The sequence below is a fragment of the Haliaeetus leucocephalus genome, unplaced genomic scaffold, assembly GCF_000737465.1.
Source record: "Haliaeetus leucocephalus isolate CR32 unplaced genomic scaffold, Haliaeetus_leucocephalus-4.0 Scaffold406, whole genome shotgun sequence".
NCBI classification, from domain to species: Eukaryota; Metazoa; Chordata; class Aves; order Accipitriformes; family Accipitridae; genus Haliaeetus; species Haliaeetus leucocephalus.
In genome coordinates, this window is record NW_010972842.1 from 4442749 (window position 1) to 4460634 (window position 17886).

The 17886-nt window shown below is 41.4% G+C and overlaps 1 protein-coding gene across 1 annotated transcript; it reads right to left on the reverse strand.

The window, feature by feature from the left end:
* Nucleotides 1-1041: 1041 nt before the first annotated feature.
* Nucleotides 1042-3218, reverse strand: LOC104835836 (arg8-vasotocin receptor-like). The gene is made up of 2 exons (XM_010574035.1): nucleotides 2303-3218; nucleotides 1042-1241 (listed from the first exon to the last, which is right to left on the reverse strand). The coding sequence occupies exons 1-2, from the start codon at nucleotides 3216-3218 to the stop codon at nucleotides 1042-1044; spliced, it is 1116 nt and encodes a 371-aa protein (XP_010572337.1).
* Nucleotides 3219-17886: the final 14668 nt, after the last annotated feature.

Sequence of the window (17886 nt, forward strand, 5' to 3'; positions counted from 1 at the left end):
CTGTTCTCACCTGAAAGAGCCTTGCTGATAATCCTTCCATCCTCCTCTGATTAGATTGCAGACGCTGAAAGGGGAATAAATAGCTACCTGCATAAAACACCCACAAACTAGCAAGCAAATGGCATTTTGAGGTAAAGAGATGCAGATTTATTTTTATCACAAAGGGGAAATAATTGAATTTGAGCCTGAAGGGGTTCTAAGCACATTCTGTCAATAAACTGCATGCCGGAACAAATAGGTCTTAATACCAAATGAAAGTGTACATTCCTAGCACCCATTTTTATTTAAAGTATGTATACGTATGTGTGCAGGGGGTGTTCAGTTAACTGCTTGCACATCAGGGAATGCATGGAAGATCAAATCCCATGGTGTGAAGCCACAAACCTGGACTGCTACTATGCCACCGATACCTGTGATTCGCAGTGGCATTTGGAACTGAAGTAGGTGTGCAGTGTCACAAGGACAACAAATTGTTTTTTTAAAAATTATACTAAGCTGCTTGGCATTTTATAAATGTATATAAGGAGTTAATTTAAAACAGGTATTAATAATAGCTGGCAAAGGATTTTTCTGACTTTCTGCTGCCTTCTCAAGATTTGCTAGACTGTCCCCCAATCACACCAGAATGATGAACAATTCATGGTTCAATTTGAAAACATATTCAAGTCTAATTATGTCAGATTCCTTTGCAATTATGTTTCAATTTGTTGGGCCAGTTAGTTGCAAAATTTTACTACTTAGAAATCCAGAATAACAGAAGCAAAAGTAGTTTAGGACACAAAATATCTAAGATACTTTTATATATCTTTGTCAGTCTTTACAAGAATTCATTTTGATAACATTGTGATGATGGAAGTACTGAGTCAGGCTTGCACAACACAGAAACTTCCTGTATATGCTACAGAACTGCAGAGAAATATATTTACATAACAAAAGACAATTTTCCAGCTTCCTTATCCACAAAACCAGGGATGGTGGTAAAATATCGGTATGTCTTGTGAACATAGCAAATGTAACAAAACAACAAAAAGCATTCAACATTTATGCAGAAGTACTGTTTTCCTCAGGGTCTCTGTCTACAAGATGAATGCTCCCCGTGATCATCGATTCCTCTTGAGCCGAGGTGTTCTCCTGCTGCTTATTTGTGCAATACGGAATGTGGCCACAAAAATACATGTAAATCCATGGGTTGGTGCAACTATTTAGATTGCCAAGGAGCATGATAATGGTGAATGCTGAACCTAGAATGAAATAGTTAAAGGAATAACAGAGTCAATAAAGCACTTGCACCAATAAGTAACATCTTCACAGTCTCGGGCTTTCTGATGTGCCTGTTCACACATTAAAGTTAATCTAATAGTAGGAAATTCCCATTTATTCAATGCAATTTGTAATTGTTGAAAGTATGAAGCACACTGTATTGTATGCATTTCAGAGTTAAATAGTTCCATATAGCTCTTTTTTGATGTAACTGCATTAAATTTAAAAGCAATTACTAATCTGCCATACAGATACAGATAAATACAGATATAGATGTTGATTTAAATGTATGTAGATTAAGACCCAAATTCACACTGACAGGAAGAAGTCTTAAAACAAAGATCAGAAGATTTTTTTTCTCCATCAGACAGAGCTATTATCTTTCTTTTTCCTTTGGTTTATATCTCCGAGTTTAGAATAGGTGAACTTAAATAAAGTCACGTACAGAGTCTGCCTTTCACAAAGAGGCAATACTATAAGTTTGACAGGATTAATCTTGCTTACAGCATGGTGTTCTTTGATACCTCTCTCTCAGGCTTTCTTTTTTGCTTTATAAACAGCTGTTTTACAACTTTTAATTGTTTCATATTGAACTACAGAGATTTCATCAATATGATTTCAATATTTTAAAAAAAATCAGATGTCTTATAACACCACTGTTCTATTCAGTAAATAAGGAGTTAATTACTCCTTTTCAGCTCAAGACCCCCAAATACTGCTGCTATAATATCTAAAATCTCTAAAAGTCTGAACCATTGCTGGAGCAAATGATACTTTTCACTGGGCTGTTCGTTAATCTTTAAATGGTTAATCACTCACACACACAAAAACCAGACTTGTACGATGTTTTGATCACATAACACATTAAGTTCTCTGTACCTAACTAAATACAGCAGATAATCGATCCAGGATTTTCTTTTTAATCATACTCCAATGATCACATGTAACTTTTACACAAAAGCAAAGTGCAAACATAAAGCAATATAGCAATGTGCTAGCCTGCTATGAAGTTAGTTACGAATGAGGATGGAGAGTATCTTACCTTCGGTCACGACACTGGGGAACCACACAGACCACAGCTGTGCAATGAAGAAAGGTGACCAACAGAGAACATACGCAACAACTGTCACCACTGTCATTTTTACAGTCTTGATCATAGCCTTTGAAATACAGTTCACACTGCTTGCTCGGGATGGCAGGACTTGCTTCTGATTTGTTACTTCATATTCATTCTGTTTTTTCACATATATATTTCTTTTGATTATTTTGCAAATCTTAACCTGGCACATGATAAGGATGGCTGAGGGAATGAAGAATATAACTACAAAAATCCAAGTCACATATGCCCTTGGGCCCCATGGCTGAACAAATTCACCCCAACATTCAAAGATGCCTGGAGATATTTCAGTCTTAGAAAAGATAAATACCTGTGGTAGGCTAAGAATCAGTGATATAGACCAGCTGGTGCAAATGGGGATGTTCCAGAGAGCTCTCTTCTTTTGGAAAGTGACCATAGGGTAGCAAACCGCTTGGTATCTGTCCACTGTCATGACCACTATCATATAAGTAGAGGCAAACATGCCCAGCAATTGTAGATACTTGATAATTCTGCACAAGAAATCTGGCCCTATGAAAACATCTGTAATATCCCATATGAGTTGAGGAAGCACTTGAAAAAAGGCTACCACTAAGTCAGCGATGCTGAGGTGAAGCATGAACACATACATCCTAGAGAGCTTCTTTCTTCTTCGCCACAGCACCAGTATGAGAATAAAATTGCCCACAGACGCCGTCAGAAATATGACCCCCAGTACGGCAATCTCTACTTGAGCTAATTGCTCATCTCTTTCTGGTCTTCCAACAGGATCTGACTGATTTGTCAAACTCAGGAATCTGTGAGGAGAAGGACTCTCAGTCTGATGTGTGTTATCCTGCATAGGAAATGAAAAATTCTTCATCGTGCACAGAAGCTACTTACTTACAGTAGCTGCTACTTGCGACTCAGGTTGACAGCTGTGAAGTACTGGCTAGCAAACAGACCAGCCTGGGTTCGGGTTTCGGTATATCTTCAAGCAAATCTCCTCCTGTTTGTGTGAACTAAAGCAGTGGGACCTGGCTCCTGATAAAATTCTGTCTCTTGCTGGCATGCAAAAAGGCTTTATATAGGCTCCCAGCAGACAGAGCCTTATGTAACTGCAGAGCCCTCGGGTAGGCTGCAGGGACCGCAGCCAATGGCAGACCGAGCCACACAATTGGGGGAAATATATAAATAAAAGGCAAACTTCAGAGGCTCAACGTAATTCAATTACTCACTTCAGTCAAAACCCGCGCTTGTAAATAGCTGTGGCCAAAATCATACTTAGATGATCTTACTCGGGAGAGTTCTCGCAAATATGTTTTTTACGCAAACCAGAAGCGCACGCTTCGGCTGAAGCGGGAGGAATGTTTGTACGTAGACGGAAAGTTGGGCCCCTGAGCTCAGGCACATCGTAACTGCAATTCTCTAGGCTCCTGGGGCACGACCACATCCTAAATGCAGCAGAGACAAAGAAATGCTTTTTTCCATGGCTTTTTTTTTTTTCCTTCTCTTTTCTGGAGTCACCTGATTCTAAAAAAAAAAAAAAAAAAGAGGAAAAATATTCAAACTGCCCTAAAAATAATCTTCTTCTTTCAAGACGGGGTCAAGACTTAGAGGTTTTTTCTCAGCAAAATGAAAAATAACACATGTGAAATAAATTATTTTTAATGGGACCATGAATCTACTGAGAATTTAATAGAAAAATAAGTGAAAATTCAGTGGGTAATCCAACTGAGAAAAAGGTCTCTATGATGAAACAATTGTCAAGGGTCTCTATTCTACTATAGTGCTAAAGGCTGGGAGGTCATTTTTCAGTACCTAATCCTTTTTATTTTTGTGGAGTAAGTTGTATCACGACCACAAGAATTTCGTTGGTTTTGACCTTCCAGTATGACTTTTGCATATTGTTAGTGGCAGATAAGAATAGCAATTTTGATTTAATATTTCATTTGTTCTCCCTCAGTCTGCCCTCTTAATCACAAAAGAGAGATTTAATAAAATGAATTAATTCAATATGAAAGATAACACATGTTTGTATGCAATCTTGTTTGAAGCTACAGTACTCATATCCTTTTGGTTACAGTCAGGAGACTGGTAATTTTAAGTCTTTCTGAAGAGGAAACCGATAAGGTTAAAAGTATGTCCATGCTGCATGTATAGGACATAATACTGAACCTACGCTGAATAATTGCTGTGATCATCACTATGTTATAAAACCAGCTCAGGAACCTCATAAACAGACTACCATCTCTTTGGGACTGAATGCTTTCATGTGTCAACAGACAGGAGAAGGGCAAAATTCATAAACAGGATGCTGAGGTAGACTACAAAACAGCGTGGTCTCTTTTCTCTCCCCCTTTCCCCCTTCCATCCCACCATGGGACTGATGTTAATATCTCAAGTGAGAGTAAGACTACGAGAACAGACAGCAGACAAACTGAATAATCTCAGGAAACTTTGCCACTGACAGCAGCTATAAGTATCCATAATCCAGATTTGGCTGAAGGCTGCTGCAGCTGCCTGAGCCTACAATGGCTTTTCTCTAAGACCATGTTGCAGAGTATGAATCACAACAACTTAATCTAATATACCCGGTAATTTTTTCCTAAACGGAAGCCTATTTGTAGGAAACTTGGATTCCTGAGGTCATTTCCTTTTAGTTTTCCCCCCAGTTTGGAATCTATGTCCAGAAGTGGGAAACAGCATGGCAAGACCATAAGGGAACAAATGGGTTTGCCTTTACCCTCACCCTCCCTTCACACAGCAACTTGCAGAAAAGCAACTGAACTGGCCACAGACCACGAACCCCTGGCAATTCTGCTGATGGCAAACACTGCGCTGTAGAGCAGGCTGGCTGATCTCCAGTTCCACCTTCAGATGGAGACAAAATTTCAGGTGTGCACTCCAAAATCATTTACCTTGACCATCCTCACTCCATGAGTTAGCAGAAAGCCAGGTGGGATCTTTATTATTCTAGCAGGATGCAGAGTAAACACGTACATCTAGGCAGAGCTAGGACTAAGTGGGCTGAAACAGGAATGTGTTGAATGGAAAACTAAGCTCAGGGTCAGGCATGGAAGATAAATTTACATTTCATGATCTGAAAGGTGATCAAGGAATTATATGTAAAAAGACCAGAATATGCAACACAAGTCACTTCTGGGATAGCATTGGAAGACTAACCAGAATATCATACCAGAAGCATATATTTGTACTATTTTCACAATGCATAATATATGGGCAGACATATATTTCAGGCAAATGTGTTTTATCACCTATACCTAGAATAGTTCAGCAAGATCGCTGGGAACATGCAACTCTTCCTAGGCCTGCACACATATGCAGCACAGTGTTGGGCAGCAGATGTGCTATAATAGGTGTCAGACCCCGCATGTGGACGTAGGTTAAAGGGGAAGCACGCTGTGCAACAAGCAGCCTTTGCCATGTTTATAAAAAGGGGGGGTGACCCTCCTTGTACAAATTGTCCTGGTGATGTAAGACTCTACTCCATCTTGCATATCATCAGTTCAATATATGTTAATAGTTCCATAACTTTATAACTGTGCCCTTTCCATCCTCTTCATGCGTGCTAGCAGAGTTTCAGGATAATGCTATATTGAAATTGAATCCACTCCGGGAATATAACTCCCTGAGAAAAGAAAAACAGGGTAACAGATGAAAATGTTTAAGTAGTCTTAGCTGTTCTTTTACTCCAATAGTGTCCTTCTGTTGCCCAGCTTTGCTTCATTCCAAACCGTATCTGTCCAAGTTAAATTCTTTTCCTAAATTATTTACTTTCAGTAGTGTGGGAAGGCACATTTTAATTAAATTCTGCTGAATTTCTCAGTATGTACTCTCATCTAACATTTGTTGGTTAGCTAGTAGGGAGGGATTCAGCTCACGGATTAAGACTTAAATTCAGGTGTCTGCTTAGAATTATGGAATCACACAGCTGCCCAAGGCAGGGACAACACTGAATTCAGACCAGTTTACTTAGTTTGTCCAGTCAGGTCTTGAAAACCTCCAAGAGCTTAGACCCCAAAACCTCTCTGGGTAACCGGTTGCAAACGCGTAATTATTTTCATTGTGATACGGTTTTCCTTACGTGCCACCAGACCCTACCCTGATTCTGACCACCTTCCCTCGTTCTTCTGCCATGACCTCAGTAAGATCCTGGCTCGGACCTCTTGCCAGCCTCCCCGTAGGTCCTGGGGAGCACTGTTTGGACCCTTGAAGCTGTCTCTCCTCCAGGCTGAACAAACTGTGTTGGGAGCCTTGCGGAAAATGTTGCATTCAAGGAGTTAGTCATCTTGAATGGGACATGTCTGCTCTACAGAGCCTTGTACTCAAAGCCTGTGCTGGCGCTGGTGGATGTTATGACAGAGATGACATCCCAGCCTGTCAGGAGAAGATACATGATTGTTCGCTACGCAAAATAAAAGGCTCCACAGCGTGGGAGGGAGGAGGAACCCCTGCACAGATGGCATCACCTGTGCAGTGTTCTGGGGGAAGATCCATCTGATGTCCGTCCAATGCTGCGCAAAAGCAGGGCTCCCATCTTTGGAAGGGACCTAAGATTTCCTCGCGGTCTATATTTCTGGTTTTACCCTATCTTATGAGAACAGCTATTTTACCACACCCTTTACTGTTGCGCCCCCCTGGTGCAGAGCACAAGCCCAGCTCCCTCAGTGACACCTTCCAGCCCTCCGATCACCCTGACGGCCCTATCCTGAGCTCACCCGAGCTCATCAACACCTTGTCCGTGCAGGGGCTCCACAACTGGAGGCAGAATTCCAGACGTGATATAACGAGTGCTAAGCAGAGGAGAATAACCACTTCCCTCGACCTATGGATTATGTGTGAGCTGTGTCAACTCCCATCACATCCAAAGGCAATCGAGGCTTCAGTTCAGTGCCTAATCGTAAGCACAGAATACTGTGTGAGTTGCCCTAGGGTATACTGAGATGGCCCAAGACTGATTCAGCATACGCTTTACCCTATCGTTGTGTTAGGATTGTGGAACAATTTAACTTTCTAAAATCTTTCCATGTAGTATCCACGGCATATTATTTTTCAAATATTATCTTGGAAGATGAGATCTTGCCTAGTTTGTTGCTATTGTTGCAATATGCAAAATTCCAACATTATCCAAATAATAATTCCTTCATCCTTCCTCTGGCATTTGGTACTTTAAATTTATGGTACTCTCAAGTAATCCATCTTTACTGAGGCTATACAAGATGTAAATTGGGTAAGTATTTTTTCTGTACGTAATTTTTTCTGGCTGGGTAATCATTTCAAGTCACTTTGTAGTTCAAGGAGATATTTTCAAAGCTAGGATTTAGGCAAATCTCAGCCACAATTTCTCCTGTGGCAAGAATACCGACTATACTAGCCTGAGTACCTTAATCATAGAATCACTGAATCACAGAAATACTGGTTGGAAGGGACATCTCGAGGTCTTCCTCCAGAGCGTAACTGCCTATTGAAGTGTGACTATCACCATCACTAGATCAGGTCAGACACAGCTTTGACCAGCCGGCTCTTGAAATCCTTCAAGTATAGAAATTCCACCCCTCTGGGCAGCCTGTTCCAGTGCTTTTGGTGAAGAATTACTTTCTAATGTGCCTTCAGAACCTCCCACAGTGGCCATTGTCCCCTATTAGATCACCTGCCACCACTGAGAAGAACTTGGTTCCGTCAACTCCATAGCTGTCCTTAAAGTACTTATAGGCTAGTATTAGATTACTCCTTAACCAAATCTTTGTCAGACTAAGCAATCTTTGTTTTCCAAAACCTGCATGAATTGCAGTGCATTGCAGATGCTTTTTGCCAATCCAGGCAAGGAATATAAGCTGAGGCAGAAATACGTGCATTTTAGTGTTAAAAGACCCCCACCAACTTCTAAAAACCAGCAACTGTTTCATCTCATGACAGACATTACTTATTAAATACAACTTGTGAAGATAATAAGTTTGCACTCTTTTACTTTGGAATGCATAAATAAGTTCTAAAAATTTTCTATTTAAGAAAAGATCAAGTGGAAAATACTGCTGTCTGCTTTTGATTTAAGAAACACTGGTCTGCCTCTTTTCTCTGAGATTCTGTAGTTCTGCTACTGCACTTGTCAAGTCATGAAAACCAATTAATTAAGAAAAGCAAATTTTTGCATGATAGGTTACATCTCTAGTGGATTTTAGAGAAATAAAAATTTACTTCCTTAGCGTTGATGTGATTGTATTTCTTTTCAAACATTAAAATGTAAAAACCAGCTACCATAGACCTTATAGGGTGGAAAGGACTAGAGTGTGCAGTAAAAGATTCAATTACCAGGAAGACGGTAGAAGCATTTACTTCTTAATATATTTTTATATAAAACATTTACTTAGTAATATATTCTATGGCAGAGAAAAAGGGTCAACATAGTATTGCATTGAAATTGCCCTAGTGATAGACAATACATTTGAGAAGATGTATTAAGTAATGTAAATACATACCAGTAGCATGAAACTTAATGACAACTCCTTTTGGAAGTAGTGTAATGGCTAGCAAATGGATTTTTTCATATAGGAGAGTAGCCAAAGTTACACAAGTACTGTTCAAGGATTTAGCCTGTAGCATGGATGCATTTACAGCAAGGTAGATTCACATTTTTCTTCTTCATCTTCATATTAAAACATTGCTTATTTCCAGAATGTGGTGGATAAACTACTTCACTGTAAGTCATCTTTACTGGACTAAAATTACTTACACATTTTTGCTGCTGTACTGGTACAACCTCTTACAGTTCTGGCTTCTTAAAAAAAAAATAATCCCACCACTAATTCAATAGTTGTATTAACATACAACGTTCTTTCAACCAGGCTTAAATGGTTCACTCCAACCCTGTGTAGTTAGAAAGCTAGTAGAGAGGGTCTATGGAACTAAAGCAGCCTCAAATGCAACAGCTAAAGCCAATGTGCCAACAAAAGATAGATAAAAATGTATTGCAGACAGTACTGCAGACAGCATATATACAATCATACAATGTAGGCAGCTACTAATGGTGTTGTCATGACACGAGAAGACACAAAATGATGAATACTGTCAATAACTCCATTCCTCAGAAAGAGTTAAGCTTTGATTTGGACAAAAACACTTTGGGGCAGGCTGGAGAACTTTTAGGGAAGCTAAAAAACTATTAGAAAATGTCAGGACAACCCAAAATCTCATCCATTTCCAGTCCAGACGCACTACAAACTACCCTTAACTTTTCAAATTAACATTATAATGAACACAGGACAACATTCTGTCCTGCTAACCGTTTATATACCAAAAGTGGAATTTAAAGCCTTCCAAGTGGATCTGGCTTTTAGTTGTGCACATGCCTGTATTTTGTGTATGTGTGTATGCGTGTGCAAACGCTGCTCACCTGTGCACACACGATCTGGATGCCTTTCACTTTCCATGAAACGATGTTCTCTTCCCAGATGAGTAAGTTAACTGTGTATTTAAAGGAAGGGGATGTTACTTTACTAAGATTAAAAGCAACATAACAACAAATCCAGCTTTATAGCCTTAAAACGTAGGACTGCAACACATCAAACTACTATAATTACTGTTAGGCAATATTTTGGAACAAGACTCTCCTAAATTAAGTGCATCCTTCAGTAGGAATTAGCCAGAGGCATTAAAGCCAGAGAAAAAAATAGCTGGTATGGGCCCCCTGTGACTCGTAACTAGGCATGTCCCAGGTACTCATCATAAAACAGTACCACTAACTACGTACATCATACATTACTACGCGCCTCTTTTTAATCCCTAAGGAGCTTATGTCTGAAAGAACAACTTTTTAACCTGTTCCAGTAAAAGGTTTATTATTGACCAGTGCTGACCTCATTCTTTGAGTATGCTTCTGACTTCACAGGCGTTACTGACAGCAGTGAGTGAGAGTCCCACTTGGCCCAAAGCCTGCAACTGGTTTGCTTAATTGATGTACTTGAATTATGGTGGTAGAATTATCTTCCACAGCTTGTAAACCATTCTCTAAATAACGCCCTTTTCCCCTTGCCACTGTAAAATTTTATGCAACTTTAATAAATAGTGCTTACCCATACAATACTGAGCTTTTACTGGTACTTCTATAACTTTCATCAGGATACTTTAAGTTGAGATAGAAATAAATCATTACAAATCAGGTACGCAGGCTTCTGCCAAAAACTATCTTTTTCATCTGCAGCATTCCAGACAGTCTGGATTCTCTATTAGGACACTAAATGGCCTGCCAGCTCACCTGCCACCAGGGCCATGGAAAACAACTGACAGACAAGGAGCCTCACCAAGGCTGGTCAGAGCAAAGAAAAATGGAGAAATAATGTGTAACTTCAGGAGAAGGAACTACGACTGACAGGTTTTGAAGAAGAATGACAAAGTACTTTTTCCACAGATGAGAAGTTATAAACAGAGTTTTTTAATAAAGGGAAAAATGCTAAGATGGAACGTAGCATAATACCTCCAGGTCTGGTGCAAAGGTCAGACAAATTTCAATGTTTTAATTAAAAAACAAAGTAAATAGCAATGACTCAGTTTCTCTGACGATACTGAATAAGCAATTGCAAACAATGTGGACAGTGAATTAATTCCAGTGGATCTAAAGAGACTGTGTGTTTTGACCTCCTTCCGTTCATGCCAAGAACTTTGTCTGGCACTTGCACAATCATACTCTTGACCAGACACTGCAGTAACAAAATTCACATCTATCAGTTCTTCAGTGCTGAAAGATAACAGAATGACTATTAGAGTAATCACAGGGGGCTGAAAAGGAATTGTAATATGACCTCTAGCATGAGCCTGAATTTCAAATTCTAAGTAATCAACTGCATTATTCATAACTACTATATCATTATTTGATTAGTACACTCTTGGTTTTAGCAGTTAGATTTCTAGGATGCACAAAAGCACTGATCAAGGCCAGAGACCACTGACTATGAGCTGTGGAGGCACAGGAAATCAAGGCTAGCTGTGTAAGGCACTTCAGATACCAATTCCCAGAGCAGAATCCAAAACCCTGACTTAGGGATCCAGAATCCTGACTGAGGGATCCAAGGACCTTTACGTTGTGTGGGAAGCAGGAAACTGCCTGGATTTAGCAAAGCAGGAAAATGAGCAGAGGGGGGTGTAGCTAAATCCCAGATCCAGATTCTAATCTAAATTCTTAACTCCGAACGAGAGCCAGGTACCTTTACCCATTCAAAATGCAGAGCCTGTAACTCTAAAGGTGACTTACAACCATTCCTTCAAGGAACAGGCTGGGACTTGTCCAGTTCTTTCAAATGGGGTGAGATAATGGAGGTCCCTGGGAGTGGAGAGGAGGAACACCTGGAATAGAAGGGAAGAGGAACAGGAAAAAGGTCATTGACAATATCTAGTATTACGCTATTTTCAATGAAATATTTGCCCAGGTGATGCAAGAAAATGGGGTGGTCAGTGCTATTTTCAGCCTGAGAAGGTTTAATCACACATTTCTGATTCCCTAAGAGAATTTCCTGTTCACCAATTTATTGGCAAAGCAGAATGGAAAATGCTTTCTCTTCTTGTTGAAACTAGGTGACTACGCACAAAATAATGGAAGAGTCATGGAACCAAGAAGAAACCCTGGAAAAAGGGACATAGTTCTCTACCCTTGTGGCTAAAGCACTCCCATCGGAAGGGGAATGCCACAGTCTGGTGTTTGCTCCTATATATACATTTTATACCAAAAGCTATTGCGTAATGAGAATAACCTGAGGAACCAAGACGAGAAGCTATGGCCATCTTTGTAGATGACTTCCTAACCATGAGCCACGAAAGTCATATTTATTTTTGCACTTACCCATCTGTTCCAGTACAGTTACTTTTCTCGTTTGGAACAACCCCAACAGGAAAACCACCATGGGAATCACTTGGGTCTTTTCTGATTATGGTTCCTAAGGCTGCTGGCACTGCCCAGTGCAGCACTGAAGATAACCAGACTGGCTTGGAGGCTGTGCAGCCACAGTAGCAGCACAGAGAGGGAAAGATCAGGTGGGATTTTGGTGGGATCTGTTACGGTTCTAGTACTGTATATGCATATCATGGTTTAACAGCAGTGACGTCTGTGCTGGTTATCAGTCCCATACATGCATTACACATCTATACACGTCCACGGTGCAGACACTAGCTCAAATCCCGCAAGCAGTCACATTAGTGTGGTGCTACAGCTATTTGAACTGACGTTTTAATGGGTGATTCAGTGTGGATGTACCCTTGGGGAATCTGACCCTTCTGCTACGCTTCTTTTGGAAGATGTATCTGGGAGAGGAATGGGGTAACAACCCACAATATTCACTGGCTGCTGGGTGAACTGATTACATAATATTTAGTACAACAATTTATAATATTCCATGAAAATGAGTTGCCTCCTTAGCAAACATGTTGCTTCCATATCATTTTCTAAGATTCAATGACAATAAGCAGCAAAGCAGCCTAATTACTTTAGGTAACTGATGTAAGACAAAGATACTAAGCAGTTGCAATGTAAGTCTTACATCGCCTGCTTTTGGGATTTACAGAAGGCAATTTCACAACCATGCGACTACCTGGGAAGGACAGTTTTCTCTGCAAGTTTCTCTTCTATGTGAGTTGTTTAAGCCTTTCCAAGGCTTCAAGAATTTTTAGTTCTTCTTTGACAAGAGCAAAATATTGAAGGGAAGTAACGGAGATAAAAAAGCAATAAGAAAATAATGTAGAAATGTTCCACTTGATTATTTGCAGTATTTGTGCCAAAAACTGCAGCCAAATGAAAGGCTGCAGAAAGTATCCATGCTATCATAAGCATGATATTTTGTGTCTGTGTGCAATGGTCTTCATTCTTATTATTTTGAGAACTTTCAGTGAATGTTCATTGAAGTTGCAAATTAATTTTTCAATATTCTATCTCTGAAAACAAGGAAATTTTTTCCCATTTTTGTCTGCCATCTAGTGTTAAGAGGCAGAATATCTGTGTTTTGCTCTTGCAAAGCTTAAAATACTTGGGAGCACTACACAGCTTCTGCCTATGTCATACTATGTTGATGAAAATAGAAAACAGCATTTTCCCTAAGGCTTAATTGAAGATGTTAGATTTAAGCAATTATCTCTGATAGATACCATTATTAGCAGAATAGTACCCTACCGATGTACATTAATTTGTCACGGTGCTTTGAAATACTTGGATATTTTAAATTTATTTGTCTCTTAGGTGACAGTGCTGTGTTTCCAGGATACCATCCATAATCAATATGGCAAGTAAAAATAAAAACCCTGCCTGTATATAGTCAAATGCTATTCATATAATACCTTTGCATCAAACGTACAGTGAAAGTATATGCAGCATTTTTTTCTCGGAATTAATATCTCACCCCCGGAAGTTGTTCTATTCAAGTGTAATTCATCTAAGATTAAGCCACTGCACTCTGCAACTGGAATAGCACTGAAGAGTAAGACTTAATTTTGTAAGGAGTTCCAGAATTAATTAATTTCAGTGTATTTGCACCCTCTTTTATAGTGAAGGGGAGCGTAAGAAAATAGAAAACTTCCATATTTTATAGATCAAGAGAGAGAACCCTAGAAAGAGAAGTTTTGGAACAATTATTTCTGGTAAATATCCAATTTTTGTCAAACTGCCTCATAACACATTATGACTTTCTCTCCAAGTAGCAGTCCGAGACAAATGTACAAATGTTGAGTGCTAGAAATAATTAATGGCACTTAGAAGTATAGCATACATATAAGTGAACATAGTTAACTCACTTGTAGTATGGACATCACAATACATTGGCTATAACATGACAAAAATCAGCTACATCAAAGAACTCTCATTAAAGTAGGAAGATTTATCACAATTTTTGATCTGTAACTTGACTTACAAAATTTACATCTTACCACATATGAACATGCACATTGAGAAAACATTTTGAAAGCCTTTGATTTTTTTAATTAAGTTACAGGGATAGCACTCATTAAAATCAAACTGTTGTCCTAAGCTGGAAACTATCACGTTTTAAGGCACCACTCTGACAGAGCTCAAGTCCTGAGTATGCAACCTAAAAGAGATCAGCAAAAAAACCATCAATAATCACAACAAATTCTTGCTTGAGATTTCCCATGGGAAGTATTGAAACAGAAGTATTTTTAAAACAGTACATGGACATCCTATTAAAATTAAGATGTGTATCAAAATGCCATAAATGGGATCATTTACACACTATGTGAAAACTACTGTAATTGGAGTTAGCCACCCTCAGAATACTGCAGGTGGATTCATCTCTCATCTAAAAAGTAGCTGTTTAGTCAGATGGGATGAATCAACTCACTTTTGACTATTAAGAGAGTTTAAAAATTAGCTTAGTTGCAGTGTCTATCTTTTAAATAAATAAAATGGAGATCAGTTCTTCTTAATGTCATGACTGCAGCAAAGAAAAGGCTAACTTGGCAAAATGTTTGAGGAGGTGTGGATGCAGAATTTGTGCCTGGGAATACAGAAATTTATCTTTTCTTGTCCAGTGTTTTTTAGTTCTTTCGGAAAGTTGTGTGGTTGTTTTGAGAAACTGATGAATCATGGGTCTCTGAACACGTCAGATCAGACAGGTCTGTTCGTCCTCAGGGAGAGCCACGTGGCAAGAATGCATAGGTTTGTGTTTAGACCTGAAATGTGAAGTTCTTTAATCTTTTCCTTAGCAAAGGTATGAATTGCCATACCACTGTACATATCCCAGTGGTGAGATGAATGCCTGAGCAGGCACAGAAGAGAATTTTACAATGATATTATGAGAGAAAGTGTGACTGTTTAGGAAGGACCTATGTGCAGCTAAAAGGGATCAGTTGCCACCTACCTCCAATACCATATTTGCCAGTCAAAGAGAGGCAGGATGTGCCCTGGCAGCATGAAGCTTAACGTGGCCAAACCTCCTTCTTACTGAAGTGGTAGGTCTTGTTTTGCCTAAGCCTTTGATGTTGTAAGAATGCAAGGTAGCCTGTTTAAAAGCCAGCTCAGACTGTGGTTTCAGATGGGCCACTGCTTTGTAAGTCATCTGATGAGATCCAACTCAGTTCACCACGCTGGCAAGCAAACAAGAGTCCTGGGGCTTGCACAAGGGCAGACACAGCTGGGGAAGCTGCTTAAGCTAGCACTGCTACCACAGTCTAAAACGTATCAGTACTGTGTTGCTCTCATAACAGTAAGTGGCCTTTACCTGAAGAAACTCATACCACAATGGGCAGCAAAACCTCCCTGCTTAGCTACATCTGGCACTTAGGGCAGACGCTACTACTGTTTGACCTATTTGGTTTAACAATGAGCTTAACCATATATAATGAAATCCCACGATCTATTTTATCAAAATAAAGAATATTCTTTTTTTACAAATAGCACACAAGTCTTAAAAACAGTTGCCAGGAGTAAACCATCACTAGATATCACAGCCAGATGTGTAGTCATCCACAGACAAAGCAGACACACCATACCTGCGGAACAGGCCACTGGAATCCAGAAAGCAGCAACTCTGAAAGCATTTAGGAGGGCACAGATGAGCAGCGGGGTGTGAACTGTCACTGTCCTGTGCAAAAGGATCCTAGATAATACGTGGCTCATGAGCTATTTGTGGCCACTGAGTACTTCACTGAGGAAGTGATAGTGGAATACTGCCTTTAAGTCTTGCCTCGATACTCGCTTAAGAAAGCAAAAATTTCATTGCATTGGGTTTACATGACAAGGTTTTGGTAGTGGGGGAGGGCTGCAGGGGTGGCTTCTGTGCTAGAAGCTTCCCTCATGTCCGACAGAGCCGATGCCAGACGGCTCCAAGACGGACCCACCGCTGGCCAAGGCCGAGCCCATCAGTGACAGTGGTGGTGCCTCTGGGGGAACAGATTTAAGAGAGGGGAAAAAGTTGCTGTGCAATAGAAAGTGCAGCCGGAGAGACGAGTGAGAACATGTAAGAGAAACAGCCCCGCAGAACCCCAGGTCGGTGAAGAAGGAGGGGAGGAGGTGCTCCAGGCGCCGGAGCAGAGATTCCCCTGCAGCCCGTGGGGAAGACCATGGTGAGGCAGGCTGTCCCCCTGCAGCCCAGGGAGGTCCATGGGGGAGCAGATCTCCACCTGCAGCCTGGGGAGAGAGGACCCCACGCCAGAGCAGGGGGATGCCCGAAGGAGGCTGGGACCTGTGGGGACCCCACACCAGAGCAGGCTCCTGGCAGGACCCCTGGACAGAGGAGCCCACGCTGGAGCAGGTTTTCTGGCAGGACTTGTGACCCTGTGGGGGACCCACGCTGGAGCAGTCTGTGCCTGAAGGACTGCAGCCCGGGGAAGGGACCCACGCTGGAGCAGTTTGTGAAGAACTGCAGCCCGTGGGAAGGACCCACGTTGGAGCAGTTCATGGAGGACTGTCTCCTGTGGGAGGGACCCCACGGTGGAGCAGGGGCCGAGTGAGGAGTCCTCCCCAAGGAGGAAGGAGCGGCAGAGACAAGGGGTGAGGAACTGACCCCAGCCCCCATTCCCCGTCCCCCTGTGCCCCCTGAGGGGAGGAGGTAGAGAATTTGGGGATGGAGTTGAGCTGGGAAGGAGGGAAGGGTGGGTGGAAGATGTTCCAAGGTTTGTTTTTATTTCTCACTCTCCTACTGTGTTATTAACCAGCAATGAATTTTGATTTCCCCAAGTTGGTTCTGTTTTGCCCATGACAGCACTTGGTAAGTGACCTCTCCCTGTTCTTATCTCGACCCATGAGCTTTTCATCATTATTTTCTCTCCCCTGTCCTATTGATGGAGAAGTGATAGAGTGCCTTGGTGGGCAGGTGGCAGCCAGCCAGGGTCAACCCACCGCATTGACAGGAGGCAAAAAAGGAAGTACAACTTTATTATTCAGTTAATATTAATGAAATATTCAAGAGCTGGAAACTGTCTTGCATTGGGAGATGTAGGAAGTTCAATCTTTTCAATTTATAAAAAAGATGTGATAATAATTACAACACGCAATGGATGTAAATTTTCATTTGGGGAAGAAAATAGCAGGTAAGAAAATTAATTTCACTTTTTAATTTGTGACAAAGAACAGAAGCAGATGACGGGCATCTGAAACTACAAATGAAACACCACCCTCATCAGCCGGCCGCGGCAGGCAGCACATTCACCACCTTTCCCCATCGCAGGCCTGCTGCTGCTCTTAAGCCTGGCTGGGTAATACCGAGGTGCCCCCTAACCCTGTCACACCTCCGAAGAAAACACAGTATTTGTGATTTATTCTCCGAGCACTGAGCGGGAAACGCGGGACCACAGGCTGGTGCCGCCCGCCCGCCCGTCCGGCCTGAGGTGAGGCCTGAGGCGACGTGAGGCCTGAGGTGAGGCGAGCCCCGCCCCCCGCGTGCCGCTCCGCACGTCGCCGCCGCCGCGATGAGCTGGCCCCGCCTAAGCTCCGCCCCGCGAGGCGCGCCGCCGCCCCACGTGACACGGCACGCCCCGCCCCTCCCGCGGCGGCCGGGGAGATCGGCGCGTCCCTCAGCTGTTTCCGGCGGTGCTGGGGG

What these genes read in the sequence shown, in the direction of transcription:
- LOC104835836 (XM_010574035.1), bottom strand. Translation starts at nt 3,218, where the DNA reads ATGAAGAATTTTTCATTTCCTATGCAGGATAACACACATCAGACTGAG. An exon ending in CCCCAGTGTCGTGACCGAAG is followed by an intron (nt 1,242 to 2,302) that starts GTAAGATACTCT and finishes ATTTCATTCTAG; the next exon opens with GTTCAGCATTCACCATTATC.